General features: G+C 43.2%; 1 protein-coding gene across 2 annotated transcripts in view; it reads right to left on the minus strand.

Annotated features, from left to right (window-relative positions):
• GNA13 (G protein subunit alpha 13) overlaps window positions 1-17971 on the minus strand; it is a 41400-nt gene extending 23429 nt beyond the window's left edge. The window contains exons 1-2 of one of the 2 annotated variants that reach the window (XM_019938668.3): window positions 17503-17971; window positions 14907-15133 (exon numbers count right to left, since the gene is read on the minus strand). In XM_019938668.3, coding sequence (XP_019794227.1) covers window positions 14907-15133; window positions 17503-17785 — 510 coding nt within the window. In that variant the 5' untranslated portion in view covers window positions 17786-17971. Of the gene's footprint in view, window positions 1-14906; window positions 15134-15800; window positions 15958-17502 lie in introns of those variants that run through there. The other variant, XM_073798356.1, reaches the window with a different exon arrangement.
• Window positions 17972-17993: the final 22 nt, after the last annotated feature.

A 17993-nucleotide genomic window follows, 5' to 3' on the forward strand; every position in this document is an offset into this window, starting at 1 on the left:
ACTCAACTGCCGTATGGTGCTGCCCTGATTGCCGTAGCAAGGTTTCTGTATACCTATAACATGCCTTTAATTTTCATCTGTCTTATAATCCCAAAACTAAGCCAGGTAGAAATGTTCTCTGAATATTCATTAGGCAGGCTTCACTATGCATATATTTGGAGAACATCTATTCAATAGGAAACTAATTAACTTGCCTTTAAAAGTGACCTAGAAGTACGGTTGTTTTTTTTTTTAAATCAATGATTCATATTTTGTATACACTTGTAATTTCAGCCCTGCAAATATCCTGGTGAAGCCACATCTAAATAAGGAGGCTTTAAATATTCTATGAATAGACTCTGTGTAATATAAGCCTTTCCATCTAGCATTTACTTATATATAAGGTTTACAGCAAAAATTAAATGCCAAATAAGTAAGGTACAAAATGGAAATATTTGAGGTCAAAGCTGGCTAATGAATCCAGACTCCTCCTTTCAATAAGGACGTGGCTAGTAATAAAGACAGAAGGTAATACTTCTTACTGGATGGGTTCTGGGTCTTTTTTCCTCCTTAGTTTTTATTTCAAAATAAACTACAATGGAGCGGCTGGCGAGCCCACACACAGGGTAGGCATGAGACTCTCCTGGTGCTCAGGCCCTCGCCACGAACAGCCTCACTTCTGCGTTCATCTGCCTGCCCTTCCAACATTCTTGTTTTGCCTGGTCTTCACAAAGGACCCATTTTACTATTTCTTATCTTTGAGATGACCTACCTTTTTTTTTTAATGACTTTCTCTATTCATTTTTCTCTGGACAAAAACATTGTAAGGTATTGAAGTGACACACAGCACATGTTTAATAAGGGGATACTGTCATCTTTATCACTGAAGCATAAAGTACTACCACTCATGCCTGTTCTTTGGTTCACAAGGAGAAAGACAGTATTTACTTATATTCAAAGAAATACAAGCTATTTTCTTTTGCTCTGTAGACAGGACAAAATTAAGTAGGCTCCAACTGAATGCACTTCCAAATTTCTTGCTGGCATTTTCTATGTACATCACTCAAAACTCCCAAAAGAGCCAAAATTAGTCAGTTACGTTAAAAACCATCCAAACATTTGAAAATATTTTTCAAATTAAATAGCTCTCCAAACTAAGATAGTTTATAATAGCCTAAACAGAATTTCAGAAAGAATACCTCTAAACAGTTAGTTTCAGATTTTTCTTGCATATAAGCTATAAAAACTAGTGCACGATATTAGTAATAAGAAATTTTTGGAAAGAAGTTAACACTTTATTTTGTAAATTGCCGTTTTCTTGCCACTTTTCACAAATTAATAAATTCTTTTTTATATCAAGTTTTCTAATTAGACTTATCACCAAAATGATTTAAAGCTAATGATCTTAGTTTTCTAAGAGTACTCCTGTCGCCCCACCAAATTCCAGTTGACATATATCACAAAAGGCAAACGCAGTTTAATAATTCTACTACAGATGTCACAAAAAAGAAGGGCTTTATTTTATTAAAATGCTTCATCCTGAAGAGACAGAAAAAAGAGTTTGGCCATATGTCTAATAAGCATTTATAGGTGCTTATGTCTTACACTTATATGCTGTTCAACTTTGTTATCTTAAAGTATCAATTATTTTCAAAACCCTATATAAGAATTACAGCCGCTTCTTTAAAATACAGGTTTCAGAGTGGCAGCCAGCATTTCTTTATAAAATCTTATTCCCTGAAAAATCAGACACACATTTTAAGTGTGAGGAAGGAGCTGAACACCGCAGAGGCGGGCTAGCTCTGACACGGTGTACGGTGCTGCTCACTACGGCAGCAACGTGGCATGATTTACCGAATTATTTATTCCAGGTTACTATTTACCACCCTACTATTCATAAATACATATATATGAAAGAATTTTCCATATAAGTCAAAAACGCACATCCATTTCTAGAAGAATGCCTTACCAGTCCTCTGAGAAAAATCACCTCCTCCAAGAAATGCGAATGGCACATTAAATGAACAGGATAGAAAACTGTACAGAAACTACAGAAAAGTTTAACTCAACAGCCAACAGTGTATTCAAATACTGGAGGAAAATACACCCAACTGTCAACACAGATGTCTCGGGGTGGAGGGATGGTGGCCAACTAGATGATCTTCTACAATGGGCATACACACGTTTTAAAATCTAAATTTAAAAAAAAAAAGCTAATTTAGATTCTGGAGCCCATTTCAAATCAAAAAACAAAAACAGCTTCCCTGTTTTTCAGTTTTCACATAATGATAACACTAAAAAGCTTAGAGTTTTGAACCCTTAAAAATTCCTCAAAGTTAAAATACTTTTTTGAAAAGGGTCAATCATACACAATCCCAACAGCATATAAAGAAATGTCTCGAATTCTAAAAGAAATGACCTCAGTTGTTAAAAAAAAAAAAAGAATGTGCAGTTTTCCAACATAAGACATAACTTCCCAAATATAGTTTCAATTCCCCTGCTGTCTAAATAGAGGGGCTCATACAAGCACTTTTTAACACCCAGAAGTCCTTGTGAACGGACACCAGATGGAAAGCTCTGCTCTGGGCCGATGTGCTGCAATGCATCTTGAAATCCCCACAACTCAAACATTACGGCAATAATCCACGTTAATTAACAAAGTAATTCTATGCCTAAGATCACAGCAGGTGACAGGAAAACCCAGACTTCGATGGATTTCACATTCAAGCCATCACCCCGATCTCGGCGGCAGAGAAGCTCCGCACGCCACCCCTCACCTCCGATCAATCAGGTCAGACAGCAAAGACACATGCAGCCTGGAATGTTTTACATGTTGATGAATGTGGGTAACGGCTCGTAGCGTGTGCTGGAGTATCAATTCCTGTTTCTAAGTCACTACGGGGCTAATGTGTTATTAAGGGACACGGGGAAGCACAGCAGTAATTATGACTGTCACACCCAAACTAGCTACGACCTTAACCCTGATGGACCTGGGTTTTATGTACAAAGCGAAGCGAACTGGCCTACCTGCCCTCCTAGGCCTCTTCCCAGTCAGTGAACACTTGCTGATTCTGCAAACTCTCGGAAGAGAGGGTACCAACGCAGCACTCTACACCGTTTACTGTATCATTTGCAGCCACCGCTGGGTGACCTGTGCGCTCCTCACTGGATCGAGAGCCTCCGTGAAGGCAGGCCAGCCAGGCAGCTCCTGAGTCCCAGGGCCTGCTCATCCCAGAACATGGTGTGGGCAGATACTCAGCACACGCCTGCTGAAGGAGGGAAGGAGCATCGCTGCTAAGTTACCGCCCTCACTGCATAAGCAATGGTCTCAAGTGAACATTATTTGTGTTTGCCTGGCCCAACAGATTAACACTATCATTAACTGATATTAACTCTTCTTCTGAGAGTGAGATTCAAAGAAATTGGTTAATATAAATACAATACACTCTTAGACTTTAAAAAGGCTTGAAAAAACCCAACCTAGTACGTCAGGTGGGCTGAACGCGCTGCAAAAGGGCAATGAGAAGAGTCAGCTGGACTTCAAGAGAACTTCTCCACTTCCTCGCATCACCTGCCAGCCAGCAGTAACCTTCCTGCTGTCCGGCATCAATGGACACGTTCGTCTTCACCTCACGAGACCTCTCAGGGGCACGTGGCGCTCCTGACCATTTATTCTTCTTTAAAACCCTCTCCCGGCCCCCATGGCGTTACACGTTCCTGAACGTCTTCTACCTTTCTGGCCATCTCCGCTAGCATCTCCTCCTCTGAACAGTCTCAAACAGTCTGAAGGTTCCTTAAGACTCTTTCCTGAGCCCTAACTGATTTTACGCCCTTTCCCTGAGTAACTGTACGCGTTCTAAAGACTTTAAATATCATCTGAACACAAACAGCTCTGAAATTTCTCCCTCTAGCACGAAGCTCTGTTCTAGATTCCAGACATATATAACCAACTGTCTACCTGATTCCTCCTGTATGTCTCAGAAAGCTCAAAACCCAATAAACCCAAACTAAAGCCGTACTCTTCCCCCTCAAATTTCCTTCTCACAGGGTCTTTTCATTTCAGCAAAAAGCATCACTGCCCACCTGGTTGTCAAACCAGAAATCCAAGCCCCTCTTTACTCATGCTTTTCTCCCTCCCCTCAGTCAATCCATCGGCAGCCCCATGACTCCCCTACCAAGTGTCCCTGATGCATCCCATGGCGACCCCCTGACAAGGAGGGGTCCTTCTGCAGAAGCCTCCCAGCTCTGGGGCTGCTCGGGCCCCCAGGACAGCCCAAAGGCTCTCCTCCCTCTCCTCGGATTCCCGCACTCAGGCGAGCCCTGGCCCGCGGCAGGCCCTGCACACGTGATGCTCCTTCTGCCTGTCCAACTCTCCCCTCTCCTGGCCTGGCCGACCCTTTCCCACCCCTGGGGTCTCAACTTCAGTGTCACCTCCTCTGACTGCCCTCTCGTTGCTTTCTCTTCTTCTCCTCCAGAGCATTTATCACAGGTGGGATTATTTACTTGTTTGCATCCAAGATCAACGGGAACAAAGATTACTCTCATGTGGTTTGCCAGCAAGTACCCAGCCTGCAGAAAAGCACCTGACTCACTAACAGGTGGCAGGTAACATGTCCCTGAACAGCTGCTGAAAGCTGCCAGGTACCATGATTTCACTAAGGCTTAACTCTTGTTAAAGAGGAATACGTCTCCTGAAATGTGCTACCCAAGGCCTTCCTGTTCTTTTACACTTGCTCTTCAGTTTTCACATTTGAGAAGAAAAGAATTCAGATTATCATGATGAAAAACGGATACTTCTGAAGTAATGCCCTAAACCTTAATATCTGCACATAGTATAAAATACAGTTACATATAAAAATATCAAATGGATATGTATATATATTCCTATCAAAAGAATAAAGTTCTACAGAGCGATTTTTTTTTTAAATAAAGCACCTTTTTCAAAAGAAAGCTATCTTACATTAAGGCCAAATGTGCAAAATACAAGAGATGGGAACCTTGGTTTCTTACTAGATTGTAACGCCATCTTAAAATTGATTGTAGCATTTGATCATAACATAACAGTTTAAAAAGTCAAGAAAAAAGTTAAGTATAATTCTCCTTACCCTAGCCTAGAGCTGAAGTGTAAATAATCTATACGATGATTCAATGTCCCCAGCAATTTTGAAGCTGTAGCTAACAAAGGCAGTTTTACTGCAAACGTGGCAAGTCAGTATCAGTTAAAAATGGGAAATCATTTGTACTGCAATATTTAACTCAGTAGGCTAAATCACATCACTCTTTTAAAAATATTTCAACTAGGATATATAGTATTTGCAGCTTTGTGAATATGAAGCATTTAACTATTTAGATTTAAAAAAAATTACTAAAAATGAATTTAAGAGACCATCGGACATTTGAACAGCAGACAAGTTTACCTGTCTGAAGCACAGGTGTGTGCATCCTCTCATCTGTGAGGCCTCGCGGAGCCAAGCTGGCCAGGAAACCCCTTGTGAGCAACTCGCTAGCGACCTGGAGAAGCTAGAGCCACTGCTCACTGCCAGCAGCTTCTGTGAGTGTTTCTTTTACTTAATATCAATAAATGGAAACCACCACACTACACAGCGTGAAGCCTAAATGCAAGTCACATGATATAAGAGGACAGACTCTCTATACAATTTCTATTGAGGAAGTTCATTCTATCTAACAGGAAAATAATTTTTAAAAGATTACCCAGGGATCAAAAAATGGTAACCAGGATATTGAAAAGGAAAGCGAAAGTCTCTCACCCCCATGACAGTACTCATTATCCCAGCACTTCTTGTTTAACCTCTCTAGAAGGGAGAAAAGAGATGTCCTATTAACAGGCTAAATGTAGCTGCACTGGTTGGAAGAACCCAAACACACTGGGTTATTTTGGGGGACGGGGGTGACAATACAAGAGTTTTGTTTGCTGGCTAACATTGTTTTTAAATGGCAAAATTAAAATTTCGGGGCTTCCCTGGTGGCGCAGTGGTTGAGAGTCCGCCTGCCAATGCAGGGGACACGGGTTCGTGACCCGGTCTGGGAAGATCCCACAGGCTGCGCAGCGGCTGGGCCTGTGAGCCATGGCTGCTGAGCCTGCGCGTCTGGAGCCTGTGCTCCGCGACGGGAGAGGCCACAGCAGTGACAGGCCACGTACCGCAAAAAAAAAAAAAAAAAAAAAAAAATTAAAATTTCATTTTCTTTAGGGGAGCAAAATTGAAATTTGTTTATTTTGCTCCATTATTCTTTTAGGCTAATGAAAGTTGGTGTTTTTTTTTTTTTTTTAACGAAGTGGTCAGTAGTTCTAAAATCTCACAAAAAGTAACATGAAATCTTAAAAAAAAAATGATTCAGTATTTTATGAATATAAGGAATTTTTTAGGTTGGAAAAGAAGCCCAAATACCCTCCTCAACATGAGTCCTCACAACACCTCTGCCAGGCCACAGGCACAGGAAATGGCAAAAAGGGAAAGAGGATACATGTGTGCAGGGGGAAGGGCGCCAGAAACAACCGAGCAGGGAGAGGGAAAGACAGAAAGCGGCACATTTGGCGAGAGTCACGGAGCACCTGCGCCCATGCTGCGGTGACCTCACGACGCCGCTGGCAGGAAGACAACTTTGGCTAATTCAGACCACACATCTGAAGCGTCTCAGGAGCACGTTCTCCAAATTAAATACTTCTGGCTAGAAATCTCAAGGTGCAAATGGGAAAGATCAGTACTGGTGAGTTTTACCATACATCTATACACTGCCTTATTTTCAAAGCATTTTAATTATCATTATTACATTTGATTCCTTAGAATTGTGTTTTAAAAATCATTTACAAATATATACAAGAACTAACCATAAAGATATAGACCTGTCATTTATAAAATGTTTTTTGTTTAAAATAAATACATAAGCAAAGGGCTTTCCGAACTGACATTGCTATAGCTGTCAGGAAGACAGATTAAGCAACATTTTTTAAAAGTTTGTATATTTGTCAAGGAAATGGAAACTATACAATCAATACAGTGAAAGGTAAGGTAAAATTAGCTAATTTGGGTCAGTATGGTAATTTATGTATGAGAAAAACAGTCAAAATAAAATAAGTAGAGAGAAGACTTTCAAACGGACGTCGCGCTGGGTGGGATACTTGGGGTTAATGTTTCTAATGTTAAAAGTTGAGAACATATCATCCCCATTTTCACAAAATGTTAAAAAGGTACTATGAAGAAATGAAGAGCCACATCATGAATTTTCGATCTGGAAACAAAGCACGGTGACGTTGGAAAGGAAACAAGAACTGACGTAACAATGAAAACCTCAAACCTCTCCCTGGTGCTGCCTTCATTAGAGATGCCAAATGGTCTAATGAGACTGTAAGTCATATTCTGCACTGTTTACAATTCAGGATTTTTATATGGGAAATCAAGTTCACAGAGTTAATCAAATCAAAGTTTACAGCACTCTTATCTCGTAGGAAACTACTTATGGCTTGTGGATATGGCATATACTAGGGCTGTTAATGGCTAACGATATTAAAATGATTAATGTGTGTCAGGCACTGTGTCAAAGGCTTTACGTGGATTACCTCTTGTAATCCCTACGACGACTAACAAAGGTAGTTGAATCATCCCCATTTCACAGTCGCAGAAAGAGAAAGAGAGCCTGGGGGACTCGCTCAATCTCACACAGTGAGAGGCAGAACCCACACGAGTTCCGTCTGGCCACCTAGTTCCACTTTATTGCACAGCACAGCAGAAAACCACATCACATTTTAAGGTCCCCACGTTAAAACCATTTGTAATAATGTTTTACAATATGGAAAATAAATGAATAGATTTGAACATGGTTATTTTCTAATTTGTTTGGAAGATACAAAGTAAAGTTCCATGTAGCAAAACCAAGTATACAAGTCTTATGACTTAGACCAAAAACCAAAATAAATCAGAGAAGGGTAATTCTACTAAAGTATTCTGCTTCTATTGTAGACTAGTTGTGTATGAAAAAGTTCACCCACTGCAGTGATTTAAAAATCTTTTTTATTCGTTTTGCCAAAAGAAGAGAGATTAAATTTGAAAGATTAAGACAAACAACTACCATCGCTGAAACAGACTGGTAAATGTAGCCAAGGCCACTAAAGTCCAGTTTTCAAAACAAAACTATTTCCTTGATCCATATCAGCTCATTCTAATAATGCTCTGCTAATGTGGATGTAACAAAGTCTCTTAAAAAAAGGCATCTCGTAAAAAAAAAAAAAAAACGTTCACAACAAAGACTGAAGTGAATTGTATCATACAGCTAGAAAAAAAAAAATTTTTTCAAAAAAGGAAATAAAAATCACTGCTAATTTCCAGAAATAGGTACTTTCTAACTGGAACAAAAACTTGCAACAAACTACAATCTGGAATGCTCATAAGCAGAATGAAATATGTGACAACTACATGAGAAACACTGCAAAGGAATTCGTAAAAATAGCTAAGACTGCTCTGATTATCTCCTCCAAACCAAGAGCAAATCTGCGCAACTGTATACGAGATACGTGCCCATTTCAGAACGTCACTTTCTTACAAAAAATATATGGCTGCTTTTCAGATAACTGGTTGCCATTAAACTTCTATGTTTCAGGGTACGTTAAAAACCATGTTGACTGATGAAACATCAGTTGAGGGTCACTAGTAGTTAGTTTTCAAGGAGGTGAACATTCAAACAGCCTTCACCCTAATGCATGGTGGTTAGGATAAACTGTACCTCTCTAACTTAGTAAATTTACCATTACATTTACGTTTATTACCATTCCCACTGTAACCATAATCTAAGTTCATAAAGTAAAAAAGGAATGGCACAAGGAAACTATGGAAAGTTCGGAATACTAAAAACAACTGTGTGCGTACCGGTGCAGCGCTCTGTATCTGTAAGAAAACCTTACATACATTTAAAATAACATGCTAGAACTTAACTAGGGGAGTGTTAACTATCAGTGCAGGGTGTTGCTCAGAAGAGGAAAGAGCCCTGGAGGGCTTGCAAAATGGGGCTCTGTGCACAGGCAGTCAGCAGGCTGAGGCTCCAGGGTCTATCCTGTCATCGTTGACTACCTCTGTGAGCCGAAGGAACCTCTCTGTCTCTGAATTTTTTAATCTGTGAAATGAGGACAACAGCCCACATTCCCTTTGTTTTCTTTTACTTAAGGATTAAATGATAGTGTATGTGGTAGAAATAATTAATGTACTCTGAAAAGTACAAAGCAATTTTTGTAAAACATAAGGTGTTAAAAAGTGATGTAATTAATTATCAGCACTTGAAGTAATTTTCTGGAGAAAGAAGCTGGCACCTGTTTGGGGTTAATATGACAAGATACGGCAGATTGGATGGGCTGCTGCTTATCTGTGACAGATGAACAGGGACTGTGCAACGCACGAAGTCCTTGGGCCGTTATGCTTTTCTTAAAAGCAAGCTCACAAGTCTCTCTCCTGAGTTAGGTCCACACTCTAGTAAAGAAGAGCAATAAAAGGTAATATAAAAAGCAGCACAAGGACTTCCCTGGTGGCGCAGTGGTTAGGAGTCCCCGTGCCAATGCAGGGGACACAGGTTCGAGCCCTGGTCTGGGAAGATCCCACATGCCACAGAGCAACTCAGCCTGTGCGCCACAAGTACTGAGCCTGTGCTCTACAGTCCACGAGCCACACCTACTAAAGCCCACGTGCCTAGAGCCTGTGCTCCGCAACAAGAGAAGCCACCGTAGTCGGAAGCCTGTGCACGGCAATGAAGAGCAGCCCCTGCTCACCGCAACTAGAGAAAGCCCGTGCGCAGCAACGAAGAAGACCTGATGCAGCCATAAATTAATTAATTAATTAACTAAAAAAAAAAAAGGCAGCACAGTATTTTACAATCCCTCTTCAGCACCCAGGGTTCGGATATCCCACAGCTAGTCAAGTTTCTACCAAAAATAAAATCATGTAAACATGAACACACCAACTGGATAGAACAAATCAAGAGATCGACTTAGGCGTGCATGTGTATGTGTCACCCACGTGCACACACACAAAATCTCACCAAGTTATATGAAAACTATAAGCACGTGCCAAAACCACCTCTTTGTTTCAACGTAAACAGCAGTACAGCTCTGGGTTTCCAAGGCCTGGATAACACATGACCATTGTGACATTGGATCAAGTTTACCAAAACCAAATTCCATAGACCTAAATTTAAAAATCTCTACAATTCCTAATGTAACATATAATCCTTGTTATATAGGCTGAACTATTTCATCCTAAGCCTAGAATCAGGAGGTTTTTAGCAACTTGAAGTCAAAGTCCTTCTTTGATTTTATTCGTAAAGAAAATGGACAAAACCCTTCTCCGACAGAAAACTGAAAATAGTTTACAACTGAAAGTAGTAATTCACCCTTTAAAGCAAATCCTATCTAGCGTTAAAGAACAAACAAATGCCTCTAACTCTATAGTATTTCAAATCCATACTGCAGTGCAAACAAAGAAACGAATCCCTCAGCCCAAAGGGAAGTTCCTATTCTACTGAGCACTCAGCTCCTTTTTGCAGGCCGCTGCGTGAGGCTAAATAGGTACTTTGTTACACAGACTGAGGGAAGAGCTGTCTTAATGAAAAAACTAGCTCCTCAGCTTGGAGAAGTGTAACTATCCTCAAGCACAAACTGTACTACTTGAGTATGAAAAATTAAGTCTAACCCAAGGTACCACGATAACAAAGAAAATGGTTTCAGTGGCAGGAATTGCAAAGAAAAGCCCGGTCATCACAGGAAGCTGTATTAACGCTGACACCGTCACAGTATGTACAGACGCAGCAGTGCTCCTCCCAGAGTCACACACCTTCTTGTCCTGTGTAACCAGGTCTATGCGTTCTGCTTACATTCCTGGATAAGTAACTGTGTTACACAGTCCAGAACAATCTAACTGGCAGTGACTCCTGCTACATGTCCCCAGTTGCATCGCTTCCCAGCCATCTCTTTAGTCCTCTAAGTTAGCAAATTCCCTAGTTACAGTCACGCGAGTTTTTCTAAAGAGAGGGTATCTCCTCAGTACAGTGGCAGGCTATGGTGAATGTACAGCCAAGGCAGAGCATTACAGACATTTATTTAATTGAGACCTAGAAGAGACCACTTCTTAGGATATACTGTCCTCAGTGTGCTAGCTTATACGAACGAGAAAGGCACCATAAGCTGTAACAACAACTTGAATCTTTAGACTTTTCTTTTTCCACAGTAAGCTATTTAGCTTACCCACAATGAGACTAACCAGAAAAGGAAATGTTTGCCTTTGGGAACTAGGGAAAGAAAACATTCATGTTTGCACCCAAAGTTATTACTAACAAACGAACGGCCTGCTAAAAACTAAAAACCAAAGCTGTGATATCACTACCCTACCCTCGTCCCAAAAACTGATTAAAGGGCGGTCATTCATCTTAAGCAAAAAAGCTGTAGGGAGGCTTAAAAACTGCCCCCATTTTTTTGCATTTAAATTTGCATTAATAAATTTAATAATCAAGGGTTAGTTGAAACCAAAAAGGCTACTTTTTCTTATTTTATCTGCTAACTCCTCTCATTTCCCCCATGACTACTTTTTCTATCCAAGATTCAAGAATATACTACATTGTTAAACATAACAAAAAAGAAAAATTGATTCTGTAATACAAGAACTTCCCATCTCCTGGAAAATTAACAAACTAGCATACAGAAACACTCATGTTTCCCAGGAAAAAAATGAGGACTGTTTCTTTTTTTCTAGAAGAATATTATAATTCAGATCGTCTAAAAAAAATGAGGAAATAAAATGTGTCAGGCCCTATGTTAATGAGAGAAAAAGACCAAAAAAAGGCAGACCAAAGGAGATTCTGCTTTAGAGGGAGATGAAAACACAAATCAAAGAGCTGGAACACCAGGTGAGGCACCAGATGGGGGTCGGCACGCAGGCAGGCAGGCAGGCAGGCTAAGGAAAGGCATCCCCGTCCAGCGCGAGGCCCAGGGAAGGCTCCCCGCAGGAGAGGTTGGGCCCGGCGGAACAGTGGCCCCGGAGCAAACCCACCCCACGGCCTACGGCCTGCCACAGATACAGACCACGGGGCTCCTCCCAGGCTCCCCAGGCAAGGAAGGGAGTTGAGGAAACTGTTCTGTTCTGGTTAAGCAAGATTCCGGCTGAATCTGCTTCAAGGGGCCCATGGACCACATGCAGTCACATTAAAATCTGGTTGGCGCTGTTCTAAGTGAAGGGGGAGACCTAGTAACCAGCTACGGGCCTGAAGAACCCAGGCAGAGGGACTCTGTGAAGACGGCCACGGATGCAGAAGCCCAGGGCACGTGGGATTTGAGAGGTCATAGGGTATGTGATGTGGCCTAATGACAGTGGAATCCTAGGCAAGCCAGTGAGAGTCCGGACTCACACGGAGAGGTTGCACTCTGTTCCAGAAGCTGTGGAGAACAAGCAGAGCTTTCTGAGCAGACCTGGCCGTGTCTGGACAAGATCACCTGGGAGTCCAAGCAGGAGGTACCAGGACATGGAAAGGTGGAAAGGAGGGACTGATGCAAGAGACTTTTGGAGGCAGAAAAGACAGGACTCGGGGCTTTGTGTGTGTGCGCGGGAGAAGGAACCAAAGAGGACCCCGAGGAAAAGTTGAAGTAGGCAAAGTGCCTCCCAGGGTCAACAGCACGCCAAGCACCATGGAGCATCCTGAAGTCTGAGAGCCACTGAACCAGTGCACTCACTGAGCACCTACTACCTGTGCCAGGTATACCATTAACAATGCCGAGGAGACACACGGGAAAAAAAATCCCTGTCCTCCAGGAGTTAACACTAGATCTCTCCCTGCTCCTCTTTCCCTGTGTCTCTACCTTTCATCAGAAAAGAAGTATTTCTGGAACTCGTCTCTCCTTGTCTGTGAGGCCTTCTCTGCTCTGAAAGCATCAGCTGGCTCAAGTCAAGAACCTGCAGGTCCTCAGCCTGAGTGGTTTTACCCATTCGTTCTTAATGGCGAATAAATCCTCAGGAATGCCTTCTCCACAACGATGGCCATGAGACTGTAAGATGTGAACGTTCAAATTCAATAAGTGTCACCGAGGTCCAACTTCAATTAAATGGACTTATGGAACTTTCCCACAGAGAACATTACAGTACAGCCGTTTGTTTATTCACTGAATCAATATGTAGTGCGTGCTATTACAGATGGATGCTTTTTCCCTGACCTGGAAGGACGAATAACATCCTGAGAAAATTCATAGTGAAAAGTGTGGTTTGTTGAGAAAATGAATTTAGAAGAGAATAAGCAGCACTTAAAAACAGGACGGAGGGGCTTCCCTGGTGGCGCAGTGGTTGAGAGGCCGCCTGCCTGATGCTGGGGACACGGGTTCGTGCCCCGGTCCGGGAAGATCCCACGTGCAGCGGAGCAGCTGGGCCCGTGAGCCATGGCCGCTGAGCCTGCACGTCCGGAGCCTGTGCTCCGCAACGGGAGAGGCCACAGCAGTGAGAGGCCCGCGTACCGCAAAAAGAACCCAAAAAAAACAGGGGGGAGGGTAAAGGGAGATGAGAAGGGGTGTGTGGAAGACAAAAATTAACCCCAAGTCTGAGAATTAGATGGAGGTCACTTGTCAAGTTAATTCATAATAGTCAACATATAATGCTGCCAGCTACTCAATTTTAACAATTATGTGAGATTGCCCTTGTCTCTCATTAATGGATAAATTAACAGACAAGATACACACACTAAAGAAGAGAACTATACCAGACAATACATAATCAAGTGCTAGGCTGTATGTTACACACCAGGGCCATAATTCAGAGAAAGTAAAGATTCAGGTCTCAGTTTTATCAAGAGCAAACGTGAACGCTCTTCTAGAACTCTTAATTGCCAAGACTGCTGCTGAGTACAAACTGTAACAGCAAGGACTGCTGGCTGCACATCATCTTGCAGCCACACCCAGAAATGTGAATTGCTTTAATGCCAGTGACATCATCAAACAACTTTCTAAGCAGTTTTACTTTTAACTGTCACTTTATTTTGATCACATTACAGTAAAACACTTCAGATCTGAACTCCCTCCAAATTGCATACAGTCTAGATGGCTATCATTCCTGGGACCTTTCCGGTCTTTGGCAAATAAAACCCCGAATACAATCAAAGCATTCACAATTAAATTACAAAACACTTGATTAAAAAATCTATTTCAATCATTATTTTTGTATCTTTAACCTAGATCAGATCCTTTTCCACTCTCTCTTCAATGTTGTATAATAGCTACAAAGTCTTACGGGAGTCTCGTTTAAGATAAAGTAGATATGATAAATATAAAATAAATTCTAGGTGCTTCCCATGTGAAACAGAGGTATAAAAAATAACAGATTATTTTTGTTTTTTAAGAAGGAACATTTTGTAAAACGTGCTTAGAAGCCTTAAAAAAACACAGCATGCAAATATACAAAAAGCATGACTGTTAAACAGTATTAAGGACTTTAACCTCTTTACAGATTAAATTAATCTGAATCATGAAATAAATACCTCTGAAGACTAAGGATAAAGAGCACATCTGAACAATCAGGTTACTGAACTCTTAATCCAAGAGTAAAAGGTCAGTTTCTAGAAAGATCAATATTGTTGCTGGAATTGAGAGATTACTTCTAAAAGGAGAAAAAAACTAATAATTTGAAAGTGCCTGAGAAAATCATGATGATCTTACTTTCAAAAAGGAAAAATGACCAACTAATTATAACAACTTCACCAAACCTATGGGGTTTACCTTACTTTTATCTTGCTCAGTTTAAAAAGCTCATCTATAGAGCAATCCAAGTTTCTGAGGCTAAAATTCTGGATAGATACATTATATTGTGGAAGTCAGTGAAAAAGGTGTGTTAGAATCAGATGTTAATAAATGCCGTTAAAATAAAATCACAACATTAAAAAAAAAAAACCAAATCTCTTACCAATTGAAATTCTCGACGCCGGTCATAGGCATTCTGTATACCACTGTCTGCCCATAATGCTCTTATAGCAGGAAGATACTGTAAAAAAACTCGAGTTTCCACGATTCCCTGGGCCGTCAAGGGGGTCCGTGTATCAAACGCCATCAGCTTGTCTCCATTGAGGTGGTTTGAGGTATCCCCCCAAGGAATGTGAAGCTTCTCTCGAGCATCTACCAGCACCCTCATACCTTTGTTTAAAAAAAAAAAAAAAAGTGTGATGGGAGTCATTAGATATTCTCAGAGATTTGGTTCTAGTATTATTTCCTTAAACTTCTTAAGTACTCCAGGCCTGCTGCCTCCAAAACTGGAGGCCAACATCAAGACAAACAGGAGCAACTTATCAGAGTGTAAAAAAAAACTAACAGTTGTTCACAATCATAAAATTAGAGCCTTGCAAAGCAAATACAATTAACACAAGTGCTCCTCCTAAAGGATTTTAACATGTTCTAATTTATAAACTAACTCCTGGGTAGAACGCAGTCACAAGAGAACAAAAACTAGCAAAGGAAAAAGAAATTATGCTGCATAGCCTGATGTCCAGGCTCTGAAGAAAGATCTGCAAGCAAGATTTTATGAGTCTCTCAAAGAGACGTTTATTTATGAGACGTCAAGAACCAAACTTATCACCCTGTGATCTGCTTGGTCCCTGAGTACCCTGCTTAACCCTGAGTCTTCCAGGATCACATTCAAAGCTCAGAAACTTCTCCCATCTCAAGCTTCAAATCAGTGTAACGCAGAGAATGGAGTCAGACCTCCCTAGAAGGAGGAAGACCAACTGCAAAAAAGACGTAGAAGCTGAGATTTCAACTCACAGAGATTAAATCAAACCCATTATTTCTAACACTAGACTGTTACCTTTAGTCCCTCTTAACAATCACAGGACTATTAGGTCATCTGTTTGGTTAACTGAAAAACCGTTTTGCTGTCAATTTTCTGATCACGCCAATTCAAAAAATGCAGATGGCTAGTGACTGCATCTCATCGTCAAAGCTCGAAGTAGGTCACGCGTAGGAGCCCGTGCACATGAAGAACCAGGTGTTTACCTGGCTGACTATCAGTTAACATGCTGGCTCTATTCATTGACAGAATCCCTTCCGTTCAGCTGCACCGTTCAGCTGCATGGGGATACAAAGGTACCTTCGGTTAAGGACTGGCTAGGCAGTCTTTGGCCTTGAAAGAGACCTTAATTAGTTTGGTTCTAAACTTGAAGAGAGGATAAATACAACCGCTTTTTACAGCTTAACGTCAGAGGTACTAGGGCTGGCTGTGGTCTGTGAGCTCCTGGCCTAGTGCTCTTCCCCCATCCTTACCCCCCCCCCCCCCACCCCCAAGCAGTTTTCCTCTACTCAATCCCGGGAGAAAAAAAGTGTCACCAAAGAGTGACTTAGGTACTTCCTGAAAAAAAAAAAAAACCCTTAAAAAAAACGATGCTTGGATAGGCCTGAAATCTATAACCAGCTCCTATATAACTGCTACCCAGATGCAACACAGAACCCTCATGCACCTGAAGTACCAGGCTCTGTATTCAACTCTGCCAAAATGCCTTTTATATAAAGTACAAAATAGGTGCTAGTGAGAAAAATGAGTGCTAATTATCGCTCCAATGACAAAAATAAAATCCCCTCTTGTGTAATTCTTTGAAAGCCCAGAACTAAAATTCTTGTGTGTTTTTCACCTGAGAACAAAGCTTACTCTCAATTTTAAAAATACCCACAAACAGCAGCAGAGCCTATGGTCTAAGCCAACACTAATTCATTGACTCAACCTGTACAGGCTCCGCATCACATTTAGGCCGAAGATTCTTTGTATCAACACACGATTTCATTTAAGTAGTAGAAACAAGTGTGGTACCCCCTCCCTCCCGCCCCCAATTATTAAGCAAAAGAAGAGTGGAACGTGCTGCATGGTGATTACAGGCAAACATCCTGCCCGACCGTGACACTGGGGCGAAAAACCACCGCTAACTTTTTTAGGCTGACTGTATGGTGCACTCTTTCCTGATAGCAGCACAGTAAATAGGACACCCTCAAGTTTCATATCCTTGCCCCAAAGAGCTGTCACACTTCGCCCTTGAGCAGGGTCTCGGGCACAAGTTTCCTGACTGCGGCGGTTCCAGAACTCCCCGGCTCAGGAGTTGGGAGCAGCCCCGACCCCATGTGACTCGGGTCACCCATCAACCGGGGCGGCGAGGCTGGGCGGGCAGCGCCCCGGCGAGGGGTGAGGATGGACGGTCTGGGTTTGGCTCGTCCGGAGGGAGGACAGGAGAGGTCACCCCACGCTCCGGAGCACCCGGCTCGCCGCACTTCCCTCTCGCAGGGGGCGAGGCCAGCGGCGGGGTTGGGGGTGGGGGACCCGCCGCGCCCCCTGGCGGCAAGGGGGAGAACGGGTCGCCCCCGGGCATCCTCTCCCCCGGGCCGCGCCCCCTTCCCGCCCGCCGGGCCCGGTCCTCCGCCAGGGACAGAGCGAACGAGGGCGGTGCCCGGCCCCGCGCCGCGGCCCGAGTCCGGGCCCAGCGACCCCCCCGGCCCCCGGCCCCCGGGCCCGGGACCCCCGGCACCTTTGATCACGTTGCTGTAGATGGTGGGGCGGAACTCCTCGCGCGCGCGCTGGTCGAAGTCCTGCCCGTGGATGATGCGCATCTGCTTGAGGAAGGTGGACTTGCCGCTCTCGCCCGCGCCCAGCAGCAGGATCTTCACGAGCCGCTTCACGTAGGTCTTCTCCCGCGACAGGCATTTGTCGATCTCCTTGGACTTGCGCTGCTGCTCGGCCTCGCCGCTCGTCAGCACGCAGCCCGGGAAGCACACGGACAGCACGGACCGCGACGGCAGGAAGTCCGCCATCTTGCCGCCGCCGCCGCCGCCTCGGCGGGCCCCTCCGGCTCCTCCGCCTCCTCCGCGGGCGGCGGGCGGCTCCGGCTCGGCGGCTCGAGGGCGCGGAGCGCTGCGGCGGCCCGAGCGCGCTGGGGGAGGGAGGGAGCCAGCGGACTGACTCGCAGGGCGGGCCGGGCAGGGCGGGCCAGGCTGGCCGGGGAGGGAGGGAAGGAGGGCG

This window comes from Tursiops truncatus, chromosome 20, assembly GCF_011762595.2.
Source record: "Tursiops truncatus isolate mTurTru1 chromosome 20, mTurTru1.mat.Y, whole genome shotgun sequence".
Classification (NCBI taxonomy): domain Eukaryota; kingdom Metazoa; phylum Chordata; class Mammalia; order Artiodactyla; family Delphinidae; genus Tursiops; species Tursiops truncatus.